A 26,322-nucleotide genomic window follows, 5' to 3' on the forward strand; every position below is an offset into this window, starting at 1 on the left:
ACTATAGTACAGATCAAAGATGAAACATGCGAGATATAGGGTTTAATTAAGCCATAGGCTGATGAGATGCTAAAGGTCGTGCTAGCACCGTTAGCTGTGAGATAATGAGCATCACGGCCTGAAGTGAGTATGGCAATATGAAAGGAATAGACAACTCCAATTTAAATAGATTTATTCATAAATAATCATGTTCAACCGCTGTGAAACTATCTGCATTTCACAGCGTTTTTTTTGCGCTGCTCGCTATCCACATTTATTGTCAACCTCGCTCGACCACACAACACAGAACACAGCAAAACAATGTGAAAACACACACAGAGTGCACCGTCTCTCTCTGCACATAAACACACCGCCACACAAATTCAAATGGGTCAGAAGGGATGATTTGAATCATATTTTTGAATGAAACAGTTGCATAGTATACCTTTAACAAACGCCATTGCAGCCAGGGTTTACAGAGAGCATTTATTTGCCCGAAGAGATTCACACCCCGAAAGTCCTTCTTCAAGACTTCCACACCGGTGCAACAAGGTAAGTCCTGCCCACTCAGCCTGACAGACATGTAGGAAAGCCAATAGGGAGCTTGTTTGCCATGACACTGGCTCGCAAGGTTGACAGTAAATTCTATCGGAAACATGGTTGTTGCTGCCACAAGTCATTTGACTTGAACATCCAGACAAAACCCTACATGGCCAACGTGCCAAACATCAAACGCGTGAATCCAAATATTTACTTGTATCAGATTAGTTTCTTTTGTTGGAACAGACTTTCATGCTAATTAAACCAGTTCATCTTTTGAAGCGTATGTGATTGTAGAAACTGCTGAAGCTGGCAGCTCCTCTCCTGACAGCCAAATGAAAACTCAGCTTTTTCACTTTGCAATCCATCAGTGAGCTAAAGCGTGCATTGACAGTTTCGAGTCTCTGCACCGGTCTGTGTGTGTGGTTGCTGCAGACAGAGACAGGCAATATAACCCGTATCTATCTCGACACGCTAAAATCCAAATGATCTTGTACCATTAGACCAGAGGAAACCTGCCATGGCTCAGAGGGTTCTTCTTAGTTTTGGGGAGTTTCAGTCAAGACTAAATAGCTCTGAGAAACGGGGGAGACATGATAGTGAGACATTTTTTTGCTATTAGTCTTTCGGCGACACTTTGGAAATCGAGGCAGGTGCTGCTGCAGGAAGGGAGATAACTCCCCCCCCCCCTATGGCTCATCATCTCCAGGCCCTGTCCTGTCCCCCCCTTCAGAGATCAGTCACACACACACACACACACACACACACACACACACACACACACACACACACACACACTCACACACACACACACACACACACACACACGCACACACGCACACACACACACAAGACACACGCACGCACGCATACAGCTGCTTGGAGTTTTCATGCATATGCATGAAAACTCAGTGTTTCCCCCTATACGCTTTTTGTAGCGGTGCCAGTGGGGGGAAGGGAGTAGTTCTGGTTCTGGATCTGCCTCCGGGTCATTATTTCCAGTTCTACTCAGAATATCTGCTTGCAGTTTAAAAATGGCTCTGTTCCGAATACTTTCTATCAAGACGTATTGACTCTGTGCACTCTAACTGCCCAATTTGTGTTTGTTTGGGCTAAACAATAAGGCTCGATGATGGATTTATTGTTCCATCTTTGTAGCAGCAGCGGAGGCAATTTTCCAGGAGTGCGGGAATGCCAGTGCTAAATTACAGTAATGCGGGGAGGGGAAAAAGCCACACACACAAAGCACACATGCACACGCACACATTATCTCTCTAAGTGCAGACACTTGCTTTGCCTCATACAGCCGGGAGGTAAAGAGATGACAGTGAGAGAGAGAGAGAGAGAGAGAGAGAGAGAGAGAGAGAGAGAGAGAGAGACACACACACACAGAGAGAGAGAGAGAGAGAGAGAGAGAGAGATTGTATTCATATTCATTCATTCATATTCATATTGTACATAGTCATTCTGTACATATCTACATACTGTACAGTAATCTTTAACTCATCTGCCTCCTACTTTTAAAACTTTGTTACCAGCCTTATATACAAATTTGTTTGCAAAATCGAAATACATATAGCTCTGTTTACACATCTCTGTATTAAAACAGGCTAACATTATAGTTGTGTTACATTTTTGTTTATAATTGTGTTATTATTATTATATTATTATATGTTAGGTGTTATATTATTATTGTGCATTCTTGTTTTTCTTTCACACCTGCTTTGTCAATGTAAACGTCTGTTTTCCATGCCAATAAAGCCTAATTGAATTGAATTGAATTGAGAGAGAGAGAAAGAGAGAGAGAGAGAGAGAGAGAGAGAGAGAGAGAGAGAGAGACAGAGACAGAGACAGAGACAGAGACAGAGACAGAGACAGAGACAGAGACAGAGACAGAGAGCGCAATGTACAGCGGTACTGTGTGTCAGCAAATCAGCTATACAGCAATTGAGACACATGGGGAAGGAAAATGAAAGAATTTGAATGGAAATGGTTCCCGGGATTGAATAATACGCCTTTCAGGGCAGCAGCTGACAATGAAATGTGCCGTCTCTCAAGTGAGTCCATCAGCACCGCTTTCTCTCACGCCTCAAACACAATCCATTATTTCTTCTCTTTTGTTCAATCCAGCAAAAAGCGAAGTTCTCAAATAGATTTGTCACAGGGAATTTACCTCGGCCAACCAGAACGCAGCTTGTTGATGACACAGCACTATCTGCCCTGGGCTGGGCCTGGCTGGCACAGCAAGCCAAAGAAACACAGCACATTGTAGTCCAACGTCATATAAATTAATTCCCCAGCAAGATGTTTTCTCGGGTATGACAGCGGAACAATAAGTTTTCTCAATCAATTCTGGACTGTGGTGAAATTTTAATTAATAACACGTTAAAAAAAACAAAAGCTGGTAAAAGGAACGTGAGAGGCTTGATGAGTGAAGGAGAGAAAGGAGAGCAGCTTTATTATGAAGTTGGGCCCACTTCTTATGGGATAATGGAAATTATGCAAATGAGCCTTGGACCGTAAAAATATTAACAAAGGCAGAAGCCATGTAAATCATAAAGGTTCTTAATACCATGAGAGAGAGAGAGAGAGAGAGAGAGAGAGAGGGAGAGAGAGAGAGGCCATTTACACCTGGCGTTAACATGTGTTTTCTGTCATCAGATTGCAATCAGATAGTGCTTGACCACATTAGCCTGATTTCATTTACACTTGGCGTTAACATGCGTTTTTGGTGATCAGATTGCAATCTGATCACCAAAAACAGGTGTCCTCTCAATCCACATACAGTTGCTGCTGTATGCAGATTGAGAGGACACATTGCATTTAGACTTGTGTTCAATGTGTACACAATGCGTCCCTGACCACCTCCGGAGGCGGTTTGGCCGATCAGATTGCAATCCATCTTCAATGTTGTCTTGGGGGCGTTTACATCTGTACTTTCAAGTGGTCAAGCACAATCTGATTGCAATCTGATGACAGAAAACGCATGTTAATGCCAGGTGTAAATGGCCTCAGAGAGAGAGAGAGAGAGAAACGATCATTCCATGTATCCCCATTAAGCACAGTGAATTTAAGTGTATTACAGTAAGCAAGCTCACGATTTCAGACGGACAAGCCCGTCTTTATTGTCACACGGTTACACATCAACACATGCACGGAGGGCCACAAACACACACACATGCTGACGGTGGCCGGTGAAATTTGTCCTCTGCATTTAACCCATCCTGGCTTTGTCCTTTCCTCCTGGGGCAGGCCAGGAGCAGTGGTCGCTTTCTCGTACAGCGCCCGGGGACCGACTTCGGATGTTGTCGTCACTGGTCGGATGACGATGACGATCTGATCTTCTGCATGTTTTTAATGGGGGGGGGGGGGCGGGGGGGTTATATACGGAGGAACCCCCCTGGGGGAGCACGGGGAGAACATGCAAACTCCACACAGACAGAAAGGCCCTTACGACGAGATACCCCACCTGGGCAGTGGGCACTGAAGATATGGGGGGAACACAACCACAGCACCCACAGTGTCCCAGGCGAGAATCGAACTCAGGACCCTCTGACTGCGAGGCGACAGTTCTACCACTGAGCCACCGTGCGCCCCTGCTCAATTGACATTCGACTGAAGATTTCTTTCAGGCGATGAATACGTAAGAATAAGAATAAACTTTATTTATATAGGACCTTTCTTACGTATTGCAAGAAAGGACATGATGCTCCCATATTTGAGATCAATAAAACAAAAATCACTGTAAATAGCGTTTGTTGTTCTTTTAAAATGGCCGTATAGCCCCTTGGTGCAACGTTGCCTCATTCGAGCAAACTGCACAGATATCGGTTCTGTGTCCCCCCACCCCCCCATGTCAACCCCCACCCCCCCACCCCATCCCCACCCCACCCCCACCCCACCTTATAATTAACAGGACAGTCCACTTGGTGATTTCAGTGCTGCAGATTAGCACACAGCAAATATGTAATTATGCATCGTCCACTGTGCTGAAATACGATTAGCCATGGGGCAGGGAGGTTGGTGTGCGTGTGTGCGTGTGTGTGTGTGTGTGTGTGTGTGTGTGTGTGTGTGCGTGTGTGTGTGTGTGTGTGTGCGTGTGTTTATGCGTGTGTGTGTGTGTGTGTGTGTGTGTGTGTGTGTTTATGCGTGTGTGTGTGTGTGTGTGTGTGTGTGTGTGCGTGTGTGTGTGTGCGTGCGTGCGTGCGTGCGTGCGTGTGTGTGTGTGTGTGCGTGCGTGCGTGCGTGCGTGCGTGTGTGTGTGTGTGTGTGTGTGTGTAGGCTTATACGTGCAAAACACTGTAGCTTGAAAGGATGTGAGGGAGGTTAATACATGCTATAGTAGCAGCAGTAGCAGCAGTGCTGGGGAGTGGCCCATTGTTCCAGATAGACGATTACATGAAAAGGGGATGAGCACAGTGGGAACAAGTAGCACAGTGGTTCTCAAAAGTGGGGGTCCGGGGAGCCCCAGGAAGTCCTTGAGGGGGTTCCAGGGGCTCCACAGCAAAAAGGGGAATACAGTACTTTATTTTCACTATAATTCCATCCATAAGTACCGGTAACACTATGACATAATGTATGCCTATGTTGGTCATGGGTTTCATGCACTTTCTGTAACAAAACATCTAAAAGCACAAATCTGTCAGATGGGGGACCCTGGGACCAAGTCTTATCAAAAGGGTAGTCCGTGTCAGTTTAGGGGTCCTTGGCGTGAGAGACTTACATATTCTAACATATTCATTCAAACTGTCAACTGTCAAATCTGTCTTAATCCTTGGTCACACTTTGAGAGAAAGACTCGTTTGCAGTGGTGCTGAGGGAACAATAGAAGACAGAAAACAAAGTAAAATTGGCACAAATGAATAAAAGATTAAGAGAAAATGTTGTCTAAATATTTGAATTCAAATTCATGTGAGATTTACAATTAGATTCACATTTTTTTAAATGCCCCAGTGACAATGAATCAACATTTAAAGTGCTTAAATTGCAGCTCATCCAGGCGTTGTCTTAATAAGAGAAGACATGTTCGGAATTTTCCTGAATACAGTATTGCTATTTCTCCTCCATGTCTGAGCTATATGGAGGCAAATGTACAATCTCCCCTTATATTTGTATGGATGAGATTCAGTCTCACAGTCTTCTCTGCATCTCGAGAGAAAATCCCATCGTCCAAATGACAGTAAAGGGAAAATAACAATAATAACAATTTTGTTTTCATCAAGATGAATCAGAATGTGAATTCTTGTTAGGGAATTCCAGATATGATTTTGAATGCAGTGTGTTTTGAAGTGACGTGCCAGTGGAGAAGCGGCGCGAGGCGAAGCATGAGAGGGATGGGCTGAGGAGGAGAGAGGCTGCACAGTAACAAGGGACAGAGACAACGAGCAGGATGGAGACTCATTAATATTTAATTGCCGTGTGGGGCTGAGTGCATTGCTATCTACATCCAGCTGCATGTGACCTTGTTTTTCCTCGTTTCGCTCCTATCAGATGAGTGCGGACATCTCATCGTCCTCTTGTCACGTCTGCGGTGTCGCCTACGGTTAAATAGACGGATCAAGGATGCTGAGTAATGAGCTCAGTTAATTTCACAATTTACATTTTTGAGAAATAAACAAAAAAACACTCAAACCTACCTAGACGATATCCCAAGAGTACCATCTGCAATGTGTGTGTGTGCGCGCGCGAGTGTGAGTGTGTGAGTGAGTGTGTGTGTGTGAGTGAGTGTGTGTGTGTGAGTGTCTGTCTGTGTGTGTGTAGTTTGAGTACTGTATGTGGGCTGCTTTTGCACAATAGGCATATGAGAAATGTAGAAATATACACAGCTTGAAGAGGTGGATTCTGCACCCAACAACACCATTGTTGTTTGCTACTAATAATAACATACAGATATGGCACCAGTTATCTTTTATTTTATTCTTTTATTTGACAGGGACAATGGACAGTCAGAGACTGTCCCAGACTTAGCTAGGAAGCTAAATTTCATCTGCAGTCCCTGGGTCCCTAGATGATACAAGGACAATCAAAAACACAATAAAACTGTTACAATGTATATCTGATACACATGCATGTACATAATCTAATTTAAGTTAAAAAAAAGAGAAGCATAAAATACAACACCAACAAAATAAAAAATTACTAAAAGATGCACAGTTTAGCATTGGTTCTTAATGAAAACATTTATATCTTGAGATATAAATGTGGCGTACAGTGAATCACACGATCACATTTTCCATCTGTACATCATGAACATGAAAATATAGCCTCGTCATAAATATGTAAACAGCTGCAATGGTCTGAAAGTCAAGTCAAGTCAAGTCAAGTTTATTTGTATAGCCCTAATTCACAAGCATGTCTCAGAGGACTTCACAGAAAATATGTCTAGCTAAATCTAGCTGACACAACAGTAGCAATTACAGTAGTAATAATAACAAGATTGAAAATGAAAAGATCCTAAACAGTGCCTAAACAGCTTCTTAATATGAACTAAGGGTGTCACGATACTAGAATTTCTACTTCGATACCGATACCCAGGAAAATATCGATGCTCGATACCATTCTCGATACCACGGGAAGGGGGGGGGTGACAACACATCAAGAGGCATAAAAATAAATTTAGACAGATGGACGGACAGACGCACACTTTTCCATAATCTTGACGCGATCAAACTTTGAATTTAGAGGAGATTAGCCCTGCTGCTCTAGCCATCAGCCTATCAGAACACGTTTAGCTTGTTGAAGCAACAGATGCCCACCAATCATAGGGAGGGAAGAATCAGTGATTTTTCATTAAAAGAAAGCACTGATGGTATCGAAACTGTGGCAAATGAGTATTGTATCCATTTCAAATTTTTAGTATTGATACTTTCGATACTATCAATACCTGGCTGTTGGAAATGAGTATTGTATCCGATTAAAATTTTCAGTATTGATACTTTTCGATACTATCAATACATTTGACAACCCTATGAACTAGTTAACAGTTAAAAAAATGTGTCTGATTGCCTAGCCTAGACTATACACAGTACAACCTGCCCTAACCACCCTGTTCATCCAGTGTGTTCTCCAATCATGTCAATTACACTCTAGCCTAAAGAATCAAAAGTGTGTCAGAACATTCCTCACAGCTCCACGTTTGAGTCATTTGAGCAGTGTGCATGGTGGAGTTAGTGTGTCTGTGTGTGTGTGTGTGTGTGTGTGTGTGTGTGTGTGTGTGTGTGTGTGCGTGCGTGCGTGTGTGTGTGTGTGTGTGTGTGTGAGTGTGTGCGTGCGTCCGTGCGTCCGTGAATGCGTGTGTGTGTGTGTGTGTGTGCTTGCCTGTGTGTGTGTGTGTGTGTGTGTGTGTGTGTGTATGTGTGTGTGTCTGTGTGTGTGTGTGTGTGTGTGTGCGTGCGTGCGCGCGCGTGTGTGTGTGTGTGTGTGTGTGCGCGTGTGCGTGTGTGTGTGTGCATATGTGTGCGTGCGTGCGTGCGTGCGTCCGTGAATGCGTGTGTGTGTGTGTGTGTGTGTGTGCCTGCCTGCGTGTGTGTGTGTGTGTGTGTGTTTATCATCCTCCTGTCCTGCATGGGTGTTGTATTACAAGGTGTCTCCAAACTGCCAGAATCAATTAACATGAATAATGGATGGCTAGTGACTCTGTTCAGTTTTATTTTGCAGGAGGTGCACATAGCTCCTTCTTTTATTTCTGACACTGACATACTTTGTATCTAAGGCCATGTTCACACTAGGAGGCCAAATCCGATTTGTAGAACTTTAATGACCTATTAATGATTCTATCCAGATTGGTTTTATGAGTCTGGACGCTCCAAGTCTGATTTGTGTCACTTGTCCCAAACCACATATGGAGGTAGTTTCCAATCTGCTTTCGACTGATGTGACTTCAGTGTGGACGCGCTGATCACCCAAATCAGATTTGAGAGTGTGGAAAGCACCTTCAGAGCTAGTTGTTTGTGTCTGGACACAGATCCGACTTGAACACTTGCCCAAATCAGATTTGTGGCAGTGCGGACACACTCCCAAATCAGATTTGGGATCACCAATCAAGATCATGACTTTAGCAGCAAATCAGATTTGCCTGTAGTGTGAACATGGCCTAAGTGTGTGTGTAAAACGTCACTTTGTGGCCACTTGCAGTGTCTGCATGTCTTCCGCTTGACTCAAATAACGAATGAATAATTATGAGCTATCTCAGCCAATCCACCTCTTGAAAAGGCCCCTAATTCAGAGAAGCTTCCCCCTCGGTTATATAATATTTTTTGGTCCAGTCGTTTTTGTAGCCTCTGTTTTATTGTGTAACGGTTACACTGTAACACCCCTGGCTGCCATTTTCTTGTGAGGTTTTCTCTTGGAAAAGAGATTTTGAATCACAATGGGACTTCTTGGTAAAATAGCTGAATAAATCAAATACATGAATTAAAATCAATGGCATTACACTCGAAAACTCAACGAGCACAGCTGGAGAGCAGGGCTCAAGCATATTTAAGCAGGTCACCAGGCTGTGAGCACCGGGCTTCTAGCAGACACTTGACCTATTGTCCTCGCCAGTCTGGCTCCAAATGCCAATTCTCCGCTCCCTAAAACCATATAACTACAAATGTACGCTGTCTCATTCAGGCCACTGCTTGAAAAGGATCCAATTTATATGGCAATGTAGAAGTGACTTCAGACGAAGGATGTCAAATCTGATTTCACAGAGAATTATTCTCATGTTATGTCATAGACCGAGAAGTCCACAAAAGGAAAAAGACAGGAAATAACTGCCAGCTCGTTATTGTGCAAGTCAAAAACATGCAACTGATCCACAGCCCAGCATGCAATGAATGATTGTTTAATTCCCCCGCCCCCCCCCAAGTAAATCCAATACATTTAAATGTATGAATTCTGCATTTATATTTCAATTGACTTGCAATGGTAATGTAATAATGTATGTACTGCTTTGTTCTTGCAGCTCTGCAGGTTGGTTATGTTCACCAATTAACCAATTAACATATTCCATTAGTGACCATGTGCAAGACCAAGACCAGAACAAATCACATCTTATTTGAGAACAAGAGATTATTAGGGTGTGAATATTTCATACTTCAAGTCTGGCATAGGTGTGTTTTCTAATCAGAATGTATAGCTCAAAGTAACAATATGCTAGAATGCTACACCCCAAAAAAATCAAAGGTGTCAGAAGGAAATTAATTTTTCCTCATTTGATCCGTTTACAAATTCATTCTTCCTCTCTCTCTATAATGACTCCCTGTTATTCTGACAGTAGAATGACTTGACTTCCTTTCTGTATACGTCTGTAATAGAACATTATGTCCAGTGTGACAAAGGACAGCTGATGTTTTCTCTTTATACAGTTTACATAAACAAACCTCCTGGAGTCTGGATCTGGATGCCTGCTCGGTGCCATGGAAAGCCGCCAACCTGCAATTGTGATCCAAACTCTTCCTGAGGAAAATCCCCATTCTAATCGTGTCTGTGCAGCTTTTCGTGAAGAGCGTAAGCAGGCTGTCGGCGGTGGGAGAGGAGTTACTTGAGGACAAAAACACAGAGCACTAAGCGACATTAAATGAAAATCTTGAATCCCGAATATGACAGAGGCCTTGCAACAACTCCCCAGGTCATGTCTGTGTACACACTGTGTGTGATAATGGGTCTGTGGGATGGTTCAGGTCGTATCCGACTGGGAGGACCCAGATTGTATATAATAAATGGTGTTACATCCCTCATATGATTTTCTCAGATCTCAGCAGGGAGCTGGAGAACCTCCATAAGTGGTTAGTTGAAAACAAGCTGTCGATACACTTGGGGGAAAAACAGTCTATTTTATTCAGCTCTTCCCACAAGCTCCGGCAATGCTCCCGGCTTGAGATTGTATCCAGAGACTGTGTGAAGTACCTCGGTGAACACCTCGATCAGACACTTTCTGGGGAAACTATGGCCCTGAAAGCGGTCAAAAAAAGTGAATGCGCGGGTCAAATTTCTTCACTGAAAGAATACTTTTTTTAATCACAGGAAACCATGAAATTACTTGCCAATTGCATGATTCTCTGCCAATATGACGATGCAAGTACATACTGGTATAACGGTGTAACAGGAAAGGGTAAGCGCATGTCACAGCCAAAACAAGACGATACGATACGACTAGATGTTCTAGATGACTCAGCCCGGTGGCCAGGTCACTACCGTGGTGATGTCATAAATCACTGATGATGTTAGCAGTGATGTCACTTGAGCAATTGTTCTTTCTGTGGTGTTTTATGTATCGCCTGCTTCTGGATTTATCCATCCACTGTTTCCCTACATTCCCCTTGATGTCATCAGTGATGTCACTCGAACAATTGCGATGTCATCAGTGATGTAACTCGACCAATACCGATGTCATCGGTGAGTGATGTCATCAGTGATGCCACTTGAGCAATTGTGATGTCATTAGTGAGTGATTCCATCAGTACCAAAGCCTTTTTCCGTTTCAGACACAGCATACACACACACAGACCTGAAGAAATGGCTGCTCGGGCACAGGGTATCGAGAGGCTCCGCGACGCCGCCCACAGAGGAGACCTGGTCAAACTCAGGACCCTGCTGAAGAGAGAGCGCTTCAGAAGGCGGATCAATGAGAGTAGTATGATGTACAGTTGGAGGACCCCTCTGTGGTACGCAGCCAGGGGGGGTCACACTGCCTGCGTGGCCTACCTGATCACCCAGGGAGCCCACGTAGACCCAGCTGACGCCTTCGACTGCACGCCTCTCCACTGGGCCGTGGTCCGCGGTCACCTGGACTGCGTCCGGATCCTCCTGGAAGCCGGGGCCGACCCCAGCGGCAGCATAAACGCCTCGCACACCCCGGTCTACGAGGCTGCCTGGGCGGGCAGGCTGGACATACTGCAGGACCTCCTCAGGTTCCATGTTCCTGTTAACATGGGCAGCGACCGCCTCGCTTACCCTCCTCTCTACATCAGCGCCGCCTCGCACCACCTGGGCTGCTTCCGCCTGCTGCTCCAGGCCGCTGGCGTTCTGACCCGTGACGTGGCTTCTCGCCTGCTGGATGTGGTGTTGTGGTACTGGTGCGACGCGGCCTTCGTCCGGCTGCTCCTGGACCACGGCGCCGATCCGGCCCTGGTGACCTTGGAGCAGGCACAGCTGGAGGAGATGGCGGACCCCGAGGCTCTCGGGGTCTTTCTGGAGGCCAAGAGATGTCCTCGCAGCCTGGCTCACATGTGTCGGATCCGGATCCGTCAAGCACTGGGCAGACATCGCCTGAACCAAGTCCACTCCCTACCACTAACACAAGTGATGAAGGACTTTGTGCTCTACCAAAACTGACTTGAAGGACTGTCAGTTCATTTATTTTAATTTCCTAGATATTGTTCTTCAGTGACTTTGCTTTTTATTTGTTCTTTTTGACTTGACGTTCAGTTAGCTTTGCACAGAAACAGCCGGTATAAATATAGGCTACTTTTTACTTTTATACTTGATTACATTTCAGAGCCTGTATTTTTTTTTTACTTGAGTAAACAAGTTGAATCAGTACTTCCACTTTTATGTATTTTTTTTTACAGAAGTAACTGTACTCTACTTAAGTAAAGATGTGTGTACTTTTCTCATCCCTGTACAAGGCTTGATTGCTATAAACACTGGAATAAACATACAAACACAGGAAATGCTTTGAAGAAACAAGGCCGGAGGAAGGGGGGCATTCTGTCAACATCTCCTACCAACAGCATCATCAGATTTCATACTTATAATCCATTATCTTAAGTACATTATTTTCTATCCCAGCCAGTTCTGTGATGGAAGCAATGTTATCCATCCCCATTCAACATCACCCGTTGTTGCGGAGTCTCTCCTTAACAAATATTGCCCCCTTGTGGTAGAGCAGCTTTACTATCCATTACTTTGGAATGTGCAGTCACTTTTACATTTGTTATATTTATAATTAAATCCACATTTTAACAAGACAATAGGCTAATTATGGAATGACTGATAATAAAAAAAAAAACTTGTCAGGAATAGAAAAAACAGACAAAAAACAGAGTGATCCAGTGATCCAGCAGGTTGACACATGTGAGGTTTGTTTTAGGCCTAAAATTAATGTAAAAATGTATGCTACTTTTATGCCTTTTTACCACTATTGTTTGCTATTTGCTATTGTATTTGCAGCCTTGAGTTTCTTGCACGATCCCACCAAATTTCTGGTCTCTCATTTGCCTGCTGGTCTGTGTGAAGACTGGAAGTGACTGACAATAATATCCTGTCTTATACAATTTTCCACTCAAAGTGTTTCAGATAAATAACACCAGCAACTGCTTATCTTCAACAGTGAATGCCTGCGCAGAAAATGCCCATCGAGTCTTTTCAAGCAGAATGAAATCTGGAGAAACACTGGCTGTGTGGCTGTACCGAGAACAGTGTGCTGTTCTAATATCCATCATCATCAATAACTTAAAAAAAGGGGGGGGGGGTAAATTATGAATTATTATGCTCTCAATTATGAGGAATGAGTTTTCACATCAAAAGCCAAACGCTTGAAGACTTTTGGGCGGTCACATATTGACCTGGATTTTTCTTCTTCTTCTTCTTCTTCTTAAAGTATGTTTATTGATTTCCAGAGGGACAGGCAATTACAGTAAGGGTGAAGGAGCAAGATAAAAATATGTACCCTCTTTTCCATTTGACCTGGATTTTGATGAGCAGCATCTTGCCTTGCTAAACAAGAATTAGCCTTCAAGTGGTGATGAGGAGCCTGCTGGGTCCAGTAACAGGAAAGTAGACCCTTTTCACAGCAACCATTTTGAGATGGTAAAGCAGGGAGTAAAGACGGTGTAACCAATAATACCATTACTGATGGTTCCAGTCCATTTATGTGTTCCAGTGAAAATGTCCTATGGAACAACATGTTTGATGAGTCAACTGATGTTACCAACAAAGCACTGATCTCAGTGGTGTTCTGTTATGTGTCTTATGAAGGAGCATTATGCAGAGGCACCAACGATTCAGTGCAATTGAAGTCACATTCCCCAGTGTCTTGGTATTATTTAATATGGCCTGTTAGCATAACACTTCCCAAAAATATATTGCAACTGTTAGTATAGTGGAACATTGCCTGGTGACCTTTGAGGAGCTCTCCATCTAGTGGCCAACAGAGTCCACTTCCTGGTGTAGCTGATGTCACCCATAGGCAGATAGGAATGAATTTATGGACTGTACACATGGAGTGCCCCATAGTCTGCAGAAGGCTGATAAGTGTAATGTTCATGTGAATATTAATATAGGCTGAATTAGGTCACACGCAAGCAAGCACGCACTCAAGCACGCACACACACACTCATTTTTTTGGGGTTATCAATTATTTTTTATTTTCCAATAAAAAGAAGTACATGAATACATCAATAACATTTACAATACCAATTCCCAGTTTGCACTCCATTTGATGAACAAACCATAACCCCCCCCCTCATTAACCCAGACATGTCACTAACACCGATAGGTTAAAATAACTTGTGACGCCCCTCCCACTTACTCCAGGAGCCTGAGAGCACCTGGGACCAGGTGTAAGCCTTCAGAAGTGCCTATCCCTCCTCCTCCTCCTCCTTATACACACCTTTTCCTCTGTTCTTTGGGTTTGATGTAATTGTGTTGTTATTTTCACTTAGATTTAGTTGGTAAATTATTGTTGTTGCTTGACGTTGCTTTTATTACTTCCTTGAGCTGGGTTGTGTGTGTGTGTGTGTGTGTGGGTGTCTTGAGAACCACGCAGAGCAACATGATTCACATTCACTCACAATGGAATCCATTAAAGCAGTGGCCTTCAACAGGGGGTCCGGGACCCGCAGGGGGTCCGCAGAGGTACTGCAGGGGGTCCGCCCATTTTTGTCAAAGTAGTGGAACATTTAAAAAATGTATTGTAGACAAACAATAATAATATTGAGTAAACCCCACGCATTAAAATAAGCTACTTTTGACAAGAATGATTTACAAAAGGAATCTGATGAAGCAATATGTGAAACACGTTCGCTCCTTCTTGCTTTTTTTAATGTAATCTATTATTGATCAAAAGAAATGTCTATCCTGATATCCTGGTGTGTGCGCTGGATTATGAATGTTATTATAGGCCATGCTTAAAGTGCAACAGAATTTTATTGTTATTAAATCATAGGGGGTCCCTGCTGTTTCTCCATCAACCAAGGGGTCATTTGGCTGAAGACCCTTGAACTAAAGTATATATTTCTCTTTCATAAAGTGCATTTACTCAAGTGCTGTACCTCTAGTGCCAATTTGAGGTACTGTCACTTGCTTATTTCCATTTTTTGGACCACGGGTCGGATTCGAACCCGGGTCAGCCACGCGAAGGTAAGTCTTTGTGCTATGCTAGTATGAGTACCACCCTGCTTCCATTTAGTGAGACTTTGTACTTTTCACCCACTACATTTCAGAGGGAAATGTTGTACTTCTTCCTCCATCTGATGGCTGGAGTTAAAAGTTACTTTTTTTAAATAAGGTTTTACATGCAAAACATACAATAATCTCATATAATCGGTCGCATTATTAGACTCCCCAACCGAGCAGTAAGACCTACCGTATATTAAAATAGGCTACTAAAATGTTGAAAGGGAGCGCTCTTCAAAATGAGTAGGCCTAATTTTACTTTTCTATAGGTACCAGGGTCGGCCCCAGGGTTTTGCTGTGCCTAAGCAGGTAATTTGTGGCCCCATAAAAACGCATATATCGAGCTAGAACCTGGGTAATCAGTCTAATTCAGCTTGTTCAGTGGCATTCAGCAACAATATTATACATTTTATGCATTGTCTGTTCATCACTGCGTTCCATTTTGAATTCATTGATAGCCTCTGGAGGCCATGATTTCCTGTATGATTGAACACTAGTACTCATCATGGACTGTATTGCTGTAGTGACTACTACAGTGTAGTCATATCAATGCCTGTGTTGTTTCAAGACTTGTGGCTTTGCCTCCACCTTGTGGATAAGCGCTGTATTACCTCAGACTGGGTCCTCCCACTCTCTACTCCCACTCCCAACAAAGTGGTCACTCATTGTAGGTCTGACTGTCCAAACACATGATCATTGCATCGATCTCTCACAGAGCCTGGGATGTTTCATTCGGTTTTGAATGGAGTGTTTAGCTAAAGAGGCATGCAAGGTTGAGTAGCTATACATAGCTTACATTGTATTGGGCAAATATAATGCAGAATAATTTGCTGTAATCTTAATGTGGATAGTTTACAGCTCAATCTAAGGAGAAAAATGCTCTACTCCATTTAGGCTCTATACCTGATTTAATATAGGTGACAATCATAAACAGCTATATTTGGCATCGTATTGATACAGTGTGATACCCATTATTTCCATAGGATGCATTCAATGTAAATGTAAGTTAACAAACAACCAAACTTTAAACCACGAAACCCCACCCAATTTCATGTGTGTTATCTCACTGGTTAGCGCGTCTGTAAATCCGTTCCCTCGTTATTTGGGGCCTGGGATTGGTCGGTGGTGACGACAATCCTCAAACATAGTCCCGCCCACCGAGGGGATCAAGTTTGAATGAACAGCAGCAGTCTCTATTCAAGAGGTGGTAGACAGTAGCTTTTTTGCAGTAATTACTAAAAAAAAAAGTGTATATAATATCAAAGGCGGTGCTGATCCACAATGGATATGAAGAGAAGGATCCACCTGGAGTTACGGAACCGCACTCCGTCAGATGTAAGTGACACACACAGATCTTTGGCTGGTTCTGTTTCACACTCAGCTAATGGAGGAGAATCTTTCGTGTGTGTGTGATGATGCCTGGGCATGGGTCTGGGTACAAAGTTTCTTGCAAGTTAAAAGGCGATGGAGACGTGCGGTTATTGTTGTTGCTTTGCAGACGTGTTTATTAAAGTCGCCAGGTGCTGCGGGATCATGTGTTCGGTTTCCAACTTTGAAACGCTAAACCGTCCGCACACACGTTCTGGACGGTCAGTTTGAGAATGCACCACCGCTTCGCTTTTTTGCCAGCGGTATAATAAACAAGGCATGAGAAGCCATATTTGCCCGTTAACTTTTGCTCTACGAACGCGCCCCTTTTCTTCAATACCGTGTTATTATTGTTTATTTGCGCACCGTCTTGTCGTGTAGGTTGCCCGCTATAATCTGCATGCGTTGGCGAGCAAATCTATTTATCAATTCGGTGTTTTAACCCCTTCACTTGGCGCGTAAAGGATGTGGACACAAAGTCATGATATTATAAATGATGCATAAAACAGATCATAGCCTCGAATGATCGCATCGACACACGATCGAAAAGCTCCGATTATTTTAAACTTTAGTATCAAGTGGAGTGCGGTTCGGCAGCGCTAATAACGCATTCAAACAACATCTGATACAACGCTGTGTCTGTCTGACTCTGCAGCCTACAACTACTACTGCTACAGTGCGCACAGATGGCCGACAGAAAAGCGATGTTGATGTTAGCATAAATAGGCCGTGTCCCCATCTACACCCGGGTTTGGCAATAATAACAACCCGGGGACTGGATTAAAAACAAGCACAACCCGCGATGTTAATAATCGTTGGGTCGTAGGTAATTGATTAATTGAAAATTGACACGATGAAGCCCAGCAGCCACAACAACGAAAACATTTTTTTTTCTCCGAGCCGCGTTGCTCCAGTTCTCCAGAACTAGGACACGCCGCCATTTTACTGAGAAACACAAAGGCAATCCGAAACACACCGCGAATGTTCCTTTTCATTCGACACAATTTGTGAGCGATTCCTCATACCTTTTTATAAATAGCGGGTCTATAACACGCGGCATCAAATCCAATCTGCAACTGTTGTTATTAAGCGCAAGAAGCAACAATGTAACTAGTAACGTTTGCCTGGCAGCTATCTAATCGGCTTTAGCTGGCTGCCCCTCCTACTCACAAATGACCCAGTGCACGACTCGACTCGTCAGTCTGTCTTTGCCTGCTGGGGCTCCTATTTGGACTAGATTATGCGTTTATAGCGCCGCACCGTCTGTTATTCATCTGTACACGCAGGATATTGCATTTTATCTGCATCCAGCCACCAAATATAAAATGCTAGCTAGACTATTTGTTTATGCAAAAAAAAATTTTTTTTAATTCTATTTAACTACGCAATGGAATAACTATGTATCGCGATACCTAGATCATGGGGGGCAGAATAGCAACAAAAAAAATCCACAATTGTGCGTTTTGCGATTAAGTATATAATTTGGTACACTGATAGCTAAATGCATTCCAAAAGGAATTTGATATGGGGGGCATCATGAATAATAGTAATATAATAATAATAATAAAATGCCCATTTTTGCGGCCACAGACTAGCAGCCTATGGAAATGATAACTGCAGTAAAGTTGTGTACACTAGTCTGATATATGATCTTGGTGTCAAACCATACATTTTTTATGACGAGGAGTTGAAATGTGGAACTTGAGAATGGCTCAGAAGCTTCCTTCTAATCTATCTTCCTAAAAAAAGGAAGCTATCTTCCTTCTCTCTCACAATAGATTATGAGATTAGGTTTTGGCAGTTACTCATGATGCCCCATATACAATTACTTTAGCCTTGCTTTGGCTATAAGCTATATGCTTTTATGCTATATGCTTTTATGGCAAAATGCACAATTGTTATGCTGAACTGCCCCAATAAGAGCGCTGCAAGTCTATGAGTTGACCAGTGACCACATATTTATTATTATTATTAATAATTATTGTTTAATTAATAAAAGAGATTGTTCCGCTCCTGATTTCTGATTGGCTGAGCCACGTTTGAAGCTGACGTAAAACACCCGATAACCACACACCTGTTGCCCCATAACAACCTGTTTAGATTTCTCCCGTGATCCTCAGACTGATGATGACATTGTCACTTATGACATTACTACTGATGTCATCAGTTATGACATCACTACTGATGTCATCAGTGGTTTATGACATCACTGGTGATGTCATCAGTGGGACAAACAGAGAAACAGACAGAGCCCTAGCTCCCATTTATATACTGATGATGATGATGTGTTCCAACATTTTTAACAACAGATTATAATTTCTTTAATTTTGAAATATCATGCATTTCCTGCCATCCAGCTCACGAGGAGAGAAAGTGCACAATGCATTAAAGCAACATTGTATTTTAGCGCTTGTATTTCTCAAACGCCGAGCAATTGGACATGTTCTGTGGTGTTTCTAGGTAAAATAACTTGACATGTTCTGTGGTGTTTCCAGGTAAAAGAACTTGTGCTAGACAACTGTCGCTCAAATGAAGGGAAGATCGAGGGTCTAACAGATGAATTTGCGGAGCTGGAGTTCCTCAGCACAATCAACGTTGGACTGACGACAGTTGCCCACTTGCCGAAGCTAAATAAACTCAAAAAGGTTGGTGGGGTGGTGGTGGTGTTTTTTTTTTTTACACTAAACACATTATTAGAGCATGTGTCTTTGAGTTGTAGCAGGCTTTGGTGGGTTGCATGTTTTGACAGTTTAATTGATCAACAGCTTGAACTCAGCGATAACAGTTTAATTGATCAACAGCTTGAACTCAGTGATAACAGGATCTCAGGCGGGCTGGACGTGCTGGCAGATAAGTCGCCCGGCCTCACACATCTCAACCTCAGTGGCAACAAAATCAAAGACCTCAGCACAATAGAGCCATTGGTAAGCAGCAAGACCCTAAAAGAAGGCTTAGAAAAGGATCTATATTGAAATTGCAATACAGAAACCAGCTTGCCGCCTTATTTATCAGACTTTGTCCATGTTTTTTTCGGCAGAAAGAGTTGAAAAGCCTGAAAAGCCTAGACTTGTTTAACTGCGAAGTGACAAACCTGAACGAATACAGAGACAACGTGTTCAAGCTACTGACCCAGCTGACGTACCTGGACGGCTACGACAAAGACGATAAAGAGGCGCCGGACTCCGACGCCGAGGTCTACGGAGAGGGCCTGGACGACGACGACGACGATGAAGATGGTAGGTTCAGCGAAATGGCTTCAGATACCATCATGGATAACCATCATGGATAACCATTTGCTTGCTAGTATGTACAGGTTTCCCTGGTCCTTGAAATCCTTGAATGTTTGTGAATTTGAGGGGGCAATCAAGGCCTTGAAAGTTTTTGAAAAGGGACATAGTGACAAAAAGTGCTTGAATTTGTGTGTGCAAGAATACAAATTGATTTGATTGTTGCTTTTGTTGTCTGTGACCTGTAAAGCCTGCTAGTTGTCGTCATAAAAATTCTCAGTGTTGTAACAGACTATGTTATGTTATGTTATGTTGGGTCCTTGCATTTGAGGGACTTGAGGCTGGAAAGTCCTTAAAGTCCTTCATCTTTTCATGTTTAAGAAGGTGTGCGAACCCTGTATGTATGTTCTGCCACAAATCATAAATTCATTACTAATCGCTGAGGTTGACATCATTGGCTGGTCTATTACCCGTTTCCTCCACATGTAGATGAGGACGATTTTGATGAGGAGGATGCAGCAGACCCAGCTCCAGGAGATGAGGACGACGACGACGAGGGAGAGGAGGACGAAGACGAGGAAAAAGAAAGTGAAGATGATGACCTCAGTGGAGAGGTAAGATAGAGTCAAGTGTAAATGGGATTTTCCTACTGTAAATGCTAAATGTGTAGGTCTACTGTGTGGAATAGCCGTTCAAAATTAGAGAGATTTTAAACTCCTTCATTTTTCTCTGTAGGAAGAAGAGGAGGAGGATGTGAATGACAAAGATGATGATGATGAGGGTGAGTACTAGTTACTAGAGCAGTGCCTGTTCCCCCATTCACCACCCTGTGAGCGCTCCCCCCCCCCCCCCCCCACACACCGCACTCAGTCAAGTCCCCATAAGCGCACTCCCCAAGTTTGAGGTCGATCCGACAACTGGTTCTCGAGATACGCGAAGGACAGACATACCGATGTGTCTTTTGTGACGTCACTGTGTTCTCTTTAGAAGAAGACTTCTATCTGATGTGTCTTTTGTTGACGTCACTGTGTTCTCTTTAGAAGAAGACTTCTATCTGATGTGTCTTTTGTGACATCACTGTGTTCTCTTTAGAAGAAGACTTCTATCTGATGTGTCTTTTGTTGACGTCACTGTGTTCTCTTTAGAAGAAGACTTCTATCTGATGTGTCTTTTGTTGACGTCACTGTGTTCTCTTTAGAAGAAGACTTCTATCTGATGTGTCTTTTGTGACGTCACTGTGTTCTCTTTAGAAGACTTCTATCTGATGTGTCTTTTGTTGACGTCACTGTGTTCTCCTTAGAAGAAGACTTCTATCTGATGTGTCTTTTGTTGACGTCACTGTGTTCTCTTTAGAAGAAGACTTCTATCTGATGTGTCTTTTGTGACGTCACTGTGTTCTCTTTAGAAGACTTCTATCTGATGTGTCTTTTGTTGACGTCACTGTGTTCTCTTTAGAAGAAGACTTCTATCTGATGTGTCTTTTGTTGACGTCACTGTGTTCTCTTTAGAAGAAGACTTCTATCTGATGTGTCTTTTGTTGACGTCACTGTGTTCTCTTTAGAAGAAGACTTCTATCTGATGTGTCTTTTGTTGACGTCACTGTGTTCTCTTTAGAAGAAGACTTCTATCTGATGTGTGTCTTTTGTGACGTCACTGTGTTCTCTTTAGAAGACTTCTATCTGATGTGTCTTTTGTTGACGTCACTGTGTTCTCTTTAGAAGAAGACTTCTATCTGATGTGTGTCTTTTGCTGATGTCACTGTGTTCTCTTTAGAAGAAGACTTCTATCTGATGTGTGTCTTTTGCTGATGTCACTGTGTTCTCTTTAGAAGAAGACTTCTATCTGATGTGTGTCTTTTGCTGATGTCACTGTGTTCTCTTTAGAAGAAGACTTCTATCTGATGTGTCTTTTGTTGACGTCACTGTGTTCTCTTAGTTTAGAAGAAGACTTCTATCTGATGTGTCTTTTGTTGACGTCACTGTGTTCTCTTAGTTTAGAAGAAGACTTCTATCTGATGTGTCTTTTGTTGACGTCACTGTGTTCTCTTTAGAAGAAGACTTCTATCTGATGTGTCTTTTGTTGACGTCACTGTGTTCTCTTTAGAAGAAGACTTCTATCTGATGTGTCTTTTGTTGACGTCACTGTGTTCTCTTTAGAAGAAGACTTCTATCTGATGTGTCTTTTGTTGACGTCACTGTGTTCTCTTTAGAAGAAGACTTCTATCTGATGTGTGTCTTTTGCTGATGTCACTGTGTTCTCTTTAGAAGAAGACTTCTATCTGATGTGTGTCTTTTGTGACGTCACTGTGTTCTCTTTAGAAGAAGACTTCTATCTGATGTGTGTCTTTTGCTGATGTCACTGTGTTCTCTTTAGAAGAAGACTTCTATCTGATGTGTGTCTTTTGTTGACGTCACTGTGTTCTCTTTAGAAGAAGACTTCTATCTGATGTGTGTCTTTTGTTGACGTCACTGTGTTCTCCTTAGAAGAAGACTTCTATCTGATGTGTCTTTTGTTGACGTCACTGTGTTCTCTTTAGAAGAAGACTTCTATCTGATGTGTCTTTTGTGACGTCACTGTGTTCTCTTTAGAAGACTTCTATCTGATGTGTCTTTTGTTGACGTCACTGTGTTCTCTTTAGAAGAAGACTTCTATCTGATGTGTCTTTTGTTGACGTCACTGTGTTCTCTTTAGAAGACGACTTCTATCTGATGTGTCTTTTGTTGACGTCACTGTGTTCTCTTAGTTTAGAAGAAGACTTCTATCTGATGTGTCTTTTGTTGACGTCACTGTGTTCTCTTAGTTTAGAAGAAGACTTCTATCTGACGTGTGTCTTTTGCTGATGTCACTGTGTTCTCTTAGTTTAGAAGAAGACTTCTATCTGATGTGTCTTTTGTTGACGTCACTGTGTTCTCTTTAGAAGAAGACTTCTATCTGATGTGTGTCTTTTGTTGACGTCACTGTGTTCTCTTTAGAAGAAGACTTCTATCTGATGTGTCTTTTGTTGACGTCACTGTGTTCTCTTTAGAAGAAGACTTCTATCTGATGTGTCTTTTGTTGACGTCACTGTGTTCTCTTAGTTTAGAAGAAGACTTCTATCCAACGTGTCTTTTGCTAACATCGTCACTCTGTTGTTTTTAGAAGAAGCACGAGGCCAGAAGAGGAAAAGGGAACTGGATGAAGAAGGGGAGGAAGGGGAGGAAGACGACGATGACGATGATTGAGGAGTCCTCTTTGAAGCTATCTTGTGAGCTGACTGTTTTGAACCTGTATTTCCCAGTCACTTCCCAACCCCCATGTACCCCCCCCCCTTCCCTATATTGCATTAGGAGTGGTTTTTGTTATTGGCCAGTCAGGTAGAGGGGGGGTCGTCTGGGGAAATAAGTTTAATTTTATGTACGTTTGATGCTCCCATATTCCAGTCTCTACTGTCCACCTTGAATCGCTTTGTGGACACGTTTTTTTTTTTGTAATGTGAAATTGCAAAGATAACCTTTTTAAGAATTGTTTTCCCACCATTTGTGTAAGACCAATTTCGGATTAGCATATTTTAAGAAACAACCCCCCCCCCCCTCAAAACAAAAAAACGTCAAAAAATATTAGAGCGCATGTCTAATACATTTTAAAGTCAACTACTGGATTTCATGTATGGCTGTCCTCTCCTCACCTTCATCCTGTCTCCTATTTCTTTTTTCGTTCATGTAAGTTATGTGTTTGTGGTGTCACCAGTATACCAATATTCTCTGCGGTCCTGGTGTGAAATTCTGTCTGTCTGAACATGCACAGTGGGACCGGCTCGCCGGGCCTATTTTGAAATCATAGCAAAAAAAAAAAAGAAGAAAGAAAGATGTCTGCCCTTGTCAAAGCTGCTCCTCCTTCCTTAAAACCCTCAGCTTTGATAGTTCGGAAATTACGTGTTCTTGTAAATAATGACCAAATCTATTTTTTTGTATTCTCTTTGATGATGGCAGACATTGAACACAACTCAGTTGAAACTATGACTTGTAATAAGATGTTAAATATGTATGCTGCTTTATCTAAAAAATACGCAGTGTGAAATCTCTTGAATTTGAACATACTTTGTATGCAAAATCTTTCCATAAAGAGAAATGTTCAACATCAGAATTCACTTATGGCTTTTTTTCCCATGTTCTTTTTGTGTGACACGCAGATGGCGATGGATGGATTTGTGATGGTAGTGTAGAGAACTAGTTGAAGATATACAGTAAATGAAAGTCAAAACTGCGACTATGTGCATTTGAAAATATATTGTTTCAGAGTGTCAACTCTCTGGAAAACGCTCGCTTATTTGGACTTTTTCACTAATATTTCACTTCATGGTCAAATTGGCCTACCTCAATGCTGATTTTCACTCTAAAATATGTTAAATCCACTGTCATGGGCCGAATTCTGATCCCTCCTCCCTCCCATTCACTTCAATAAATCCCTTTTATATATGTTTTGAGATTTGTGGTCTTTGCATAATAACATAGTTTAATAAAAAAAAAAGGCAATTGTTTTAATACAGAATAATTGTAACATTATAGGGCATACCTTTTCCTTCCAGATGGGAAATAGCTCCCACAAGATGCATTTCACAGCAGACACACAGCAGATGTCATATTGCATGTTAGATGAGATGAGAGCTTCTATCAAAGAGCATCCAGTCATAACATCATTTGGAGTAAATCAAAGTTGGGTTTTACGTCCTGTTCCTCTGCTCCACAACGAACCGCTCATCACAAATTCAGTGCAAATCGCGCTTCAGTTTGTCCAGATTGAATATAATGCTGATCAACAAACAACTGTGAGAGACAAGACTGTCAGTCATTTTAAAAGCTTATTACACACGTCTCAAACAGTTAACCTGGCATCCCAAAAATAAACGGACTAGTTGACTTTAACGAGTATGAGTGCATCCAGGAGAGAGGTCTTTGACCTCAACGTACACATGACTTCTCTTTCCACTGTAACCGCTCGATCAATCTCTGGGAGATGAGTTTGCCCTTAACACTTTCATTATAGCCTTAATATAACAGTCAATTCATCACTGGTTCCACTCCCGCCCCCCCCCCCACCTCATCAATTTATCTGAAGCTATGAAATGCTGACACAGAAAATAACGATAACTTTACTTCCTACCTTACTTACTTGGGGTGTCCATACTCCATAAGGCCATCTTTTGCCTTCTCTTAATCCATAAAGTTATATAGAGCAGAGTTGATTGTGATTGGGACCAGATTAAAATGACACACTAAATCTTTTTAGATTCTTTTTGGGGGATTGCTTGAATTTCAAATGAATCAAATCCAGTCCCCACTTGTCTGAATTTTCAGTCTCAAGGAAGGAAGCACTGATGGTCAAATGACCATTATTTCAATTACAATTTTAGCCCAGGTCTGCTGATTATTATAGCAGTGAAGAAGAGAATATGGATGACCGAAGACCGCTCAACAAACTGACAGCTCTCTAGGTATTAACACATCTTAATAACGGTGATTTTTTTAGAATATTTTAAACTGAAAATGATGGTTAATAAGTTTTGCTGTACTGTTAGGCATAGGTAAGAATATATTAACATACCTTATTATTTAGCATTATTCTCATGATGCAGTCAAATCAATACCATTCAGTTTCTATCAAATTCTTGCACCATTTCAGCGGGAAACGTCATTCAGCAAAATCTATCAAGCACCACAGTCGTTACCTGCGAGCCACATGATACAAAGACAATGAGATTAACAAATATACACGATGTGTTATTATGGTAGCTTAAAAAAAGACAAATAAATAAACGCAAATATACACATCCCCTTACCAGAAACTAACCCTAAAAAAAAAACAATGGCCTGCAAAAACTACCCATTTGGGTTTCCAGAGGTGGGAGTCTGGATCCAGATGTGTCTCCCATCGCCTCTTTCCCACGGTTTAACGGGACACTCCGCCGAAAAACAACGCTGATTATTTTTGCACACTCACACACATATCCCAAAACTTATTTGAACTTGAGAGTTGATTTGAGTTCAATTGTGGACCAGTGATGTCATTTTGTGCATGAATGATATCACTGGTCCACAACTTCACTCAAATCAACTCAATAACTGTCCAACTAAATTAATGACTTCAAAAATTGTTTACAGTTTTTTCGGATATCTGTGAGATGAAGTGCAAAATGAATCAGCATTGTTTTTTTCCGGCTTAGTTCTCCGTTAAATAAGAAAGAAAAAGCTACGTCAGTGTTGTGATTTTTTTTTTTTTTTTTTTGTATAGCCAACAACAGTTGTAGGAGAGAAACCAAGTCACTACAAGATAAGCAGCGCTGTGACAAACATCATCCATGTCTGTCAAATTCTGGAGCTCCCCTCATCTGTCAGGTGCAATCTGCTTCAAATGTCAGCCATTTTGATTTGTTGCAGCAGCAGGGTGTAAGTAAGGCCTTGGGGAAGAAAGATTGGAGCCAGTGAAAGTCATCCCACCAACTTTGCTTCGGGAAACGGGGGAGGGGGGGGGGCTTTCTTGGATGCTGATCACATGGATGGATGGTAGATAAGAGTTGGCATGGTGGTCCAGATCGAGGTGCTCAGGCGGGTTTTCCTGCCTTAGGATGGACCTCAAAATATGCGATAATTCATCACAAAAGTATTAATAGTACGATACATCGATGGATATTAATTTGTAAAAACATAAGTCATCCCAATAGTGAGTGGTTGGATCACAGGCTTTTTCTTAGCATCAATTTGATGTCAAGGTGGCAAATCCGTGAACATCGCCTTGCCTCCATTAGTTAACATCATCGGCGTTATTACAATATTCCCATAATTGTACCAGT

At 42.2% G+C, this 26,322-nt stretch overlaps 1 protein-coding gene across 1 annotated transcript; it reads left to right on the forward strand.

Moving 5' to 3' along the window:
- The first annotated feature begins 16,068 nt into the window (after nucleotides 1-16,068).
- Nucleotides 16,069-23,855, forward strand: anp32a (acidic (leucine-rich) nuclear phosphoprotein 32 family, member A). The gene is made up of 7 exons (XM_083653096.1): nucleotides 16,069-16,236; nucleotides 18,765-18,914; nucleotides 19,071-19,193; nucleotides 19,307-19,505; nucleotides 19,986-20,110; nucleotides 20,232-20,277; nucleotides 22,635-23,855. Exons 1-7 carry the CDS (start codon nucleotides 16,183-16,185, stop codon nucleotides 22,715-22,717), a joined length of 780 nt encoding a protein of 259 aa, XP_083509222.1. The 5' UTR covers nucleotides 16,069-16,182; the 3' UTR covers nucleotides 22,718-23,855.
- Nucleotides 23,856-26,322: the final 2,467 nt, after the last annotated feature.

Source organism: Poromitra crassiceps (assembly GCF_964638095.1).
Source record: "Poromitra crassiceps genome assembly, chromosome: 16".
NCBI classification, from domain to species: domain Eukaryota; kingdom Metazoa; phylum Chordata; class Actinopteri; order Beryciformes; family Melamphaidae; genus Poromitra; species Poromitra crassiceps.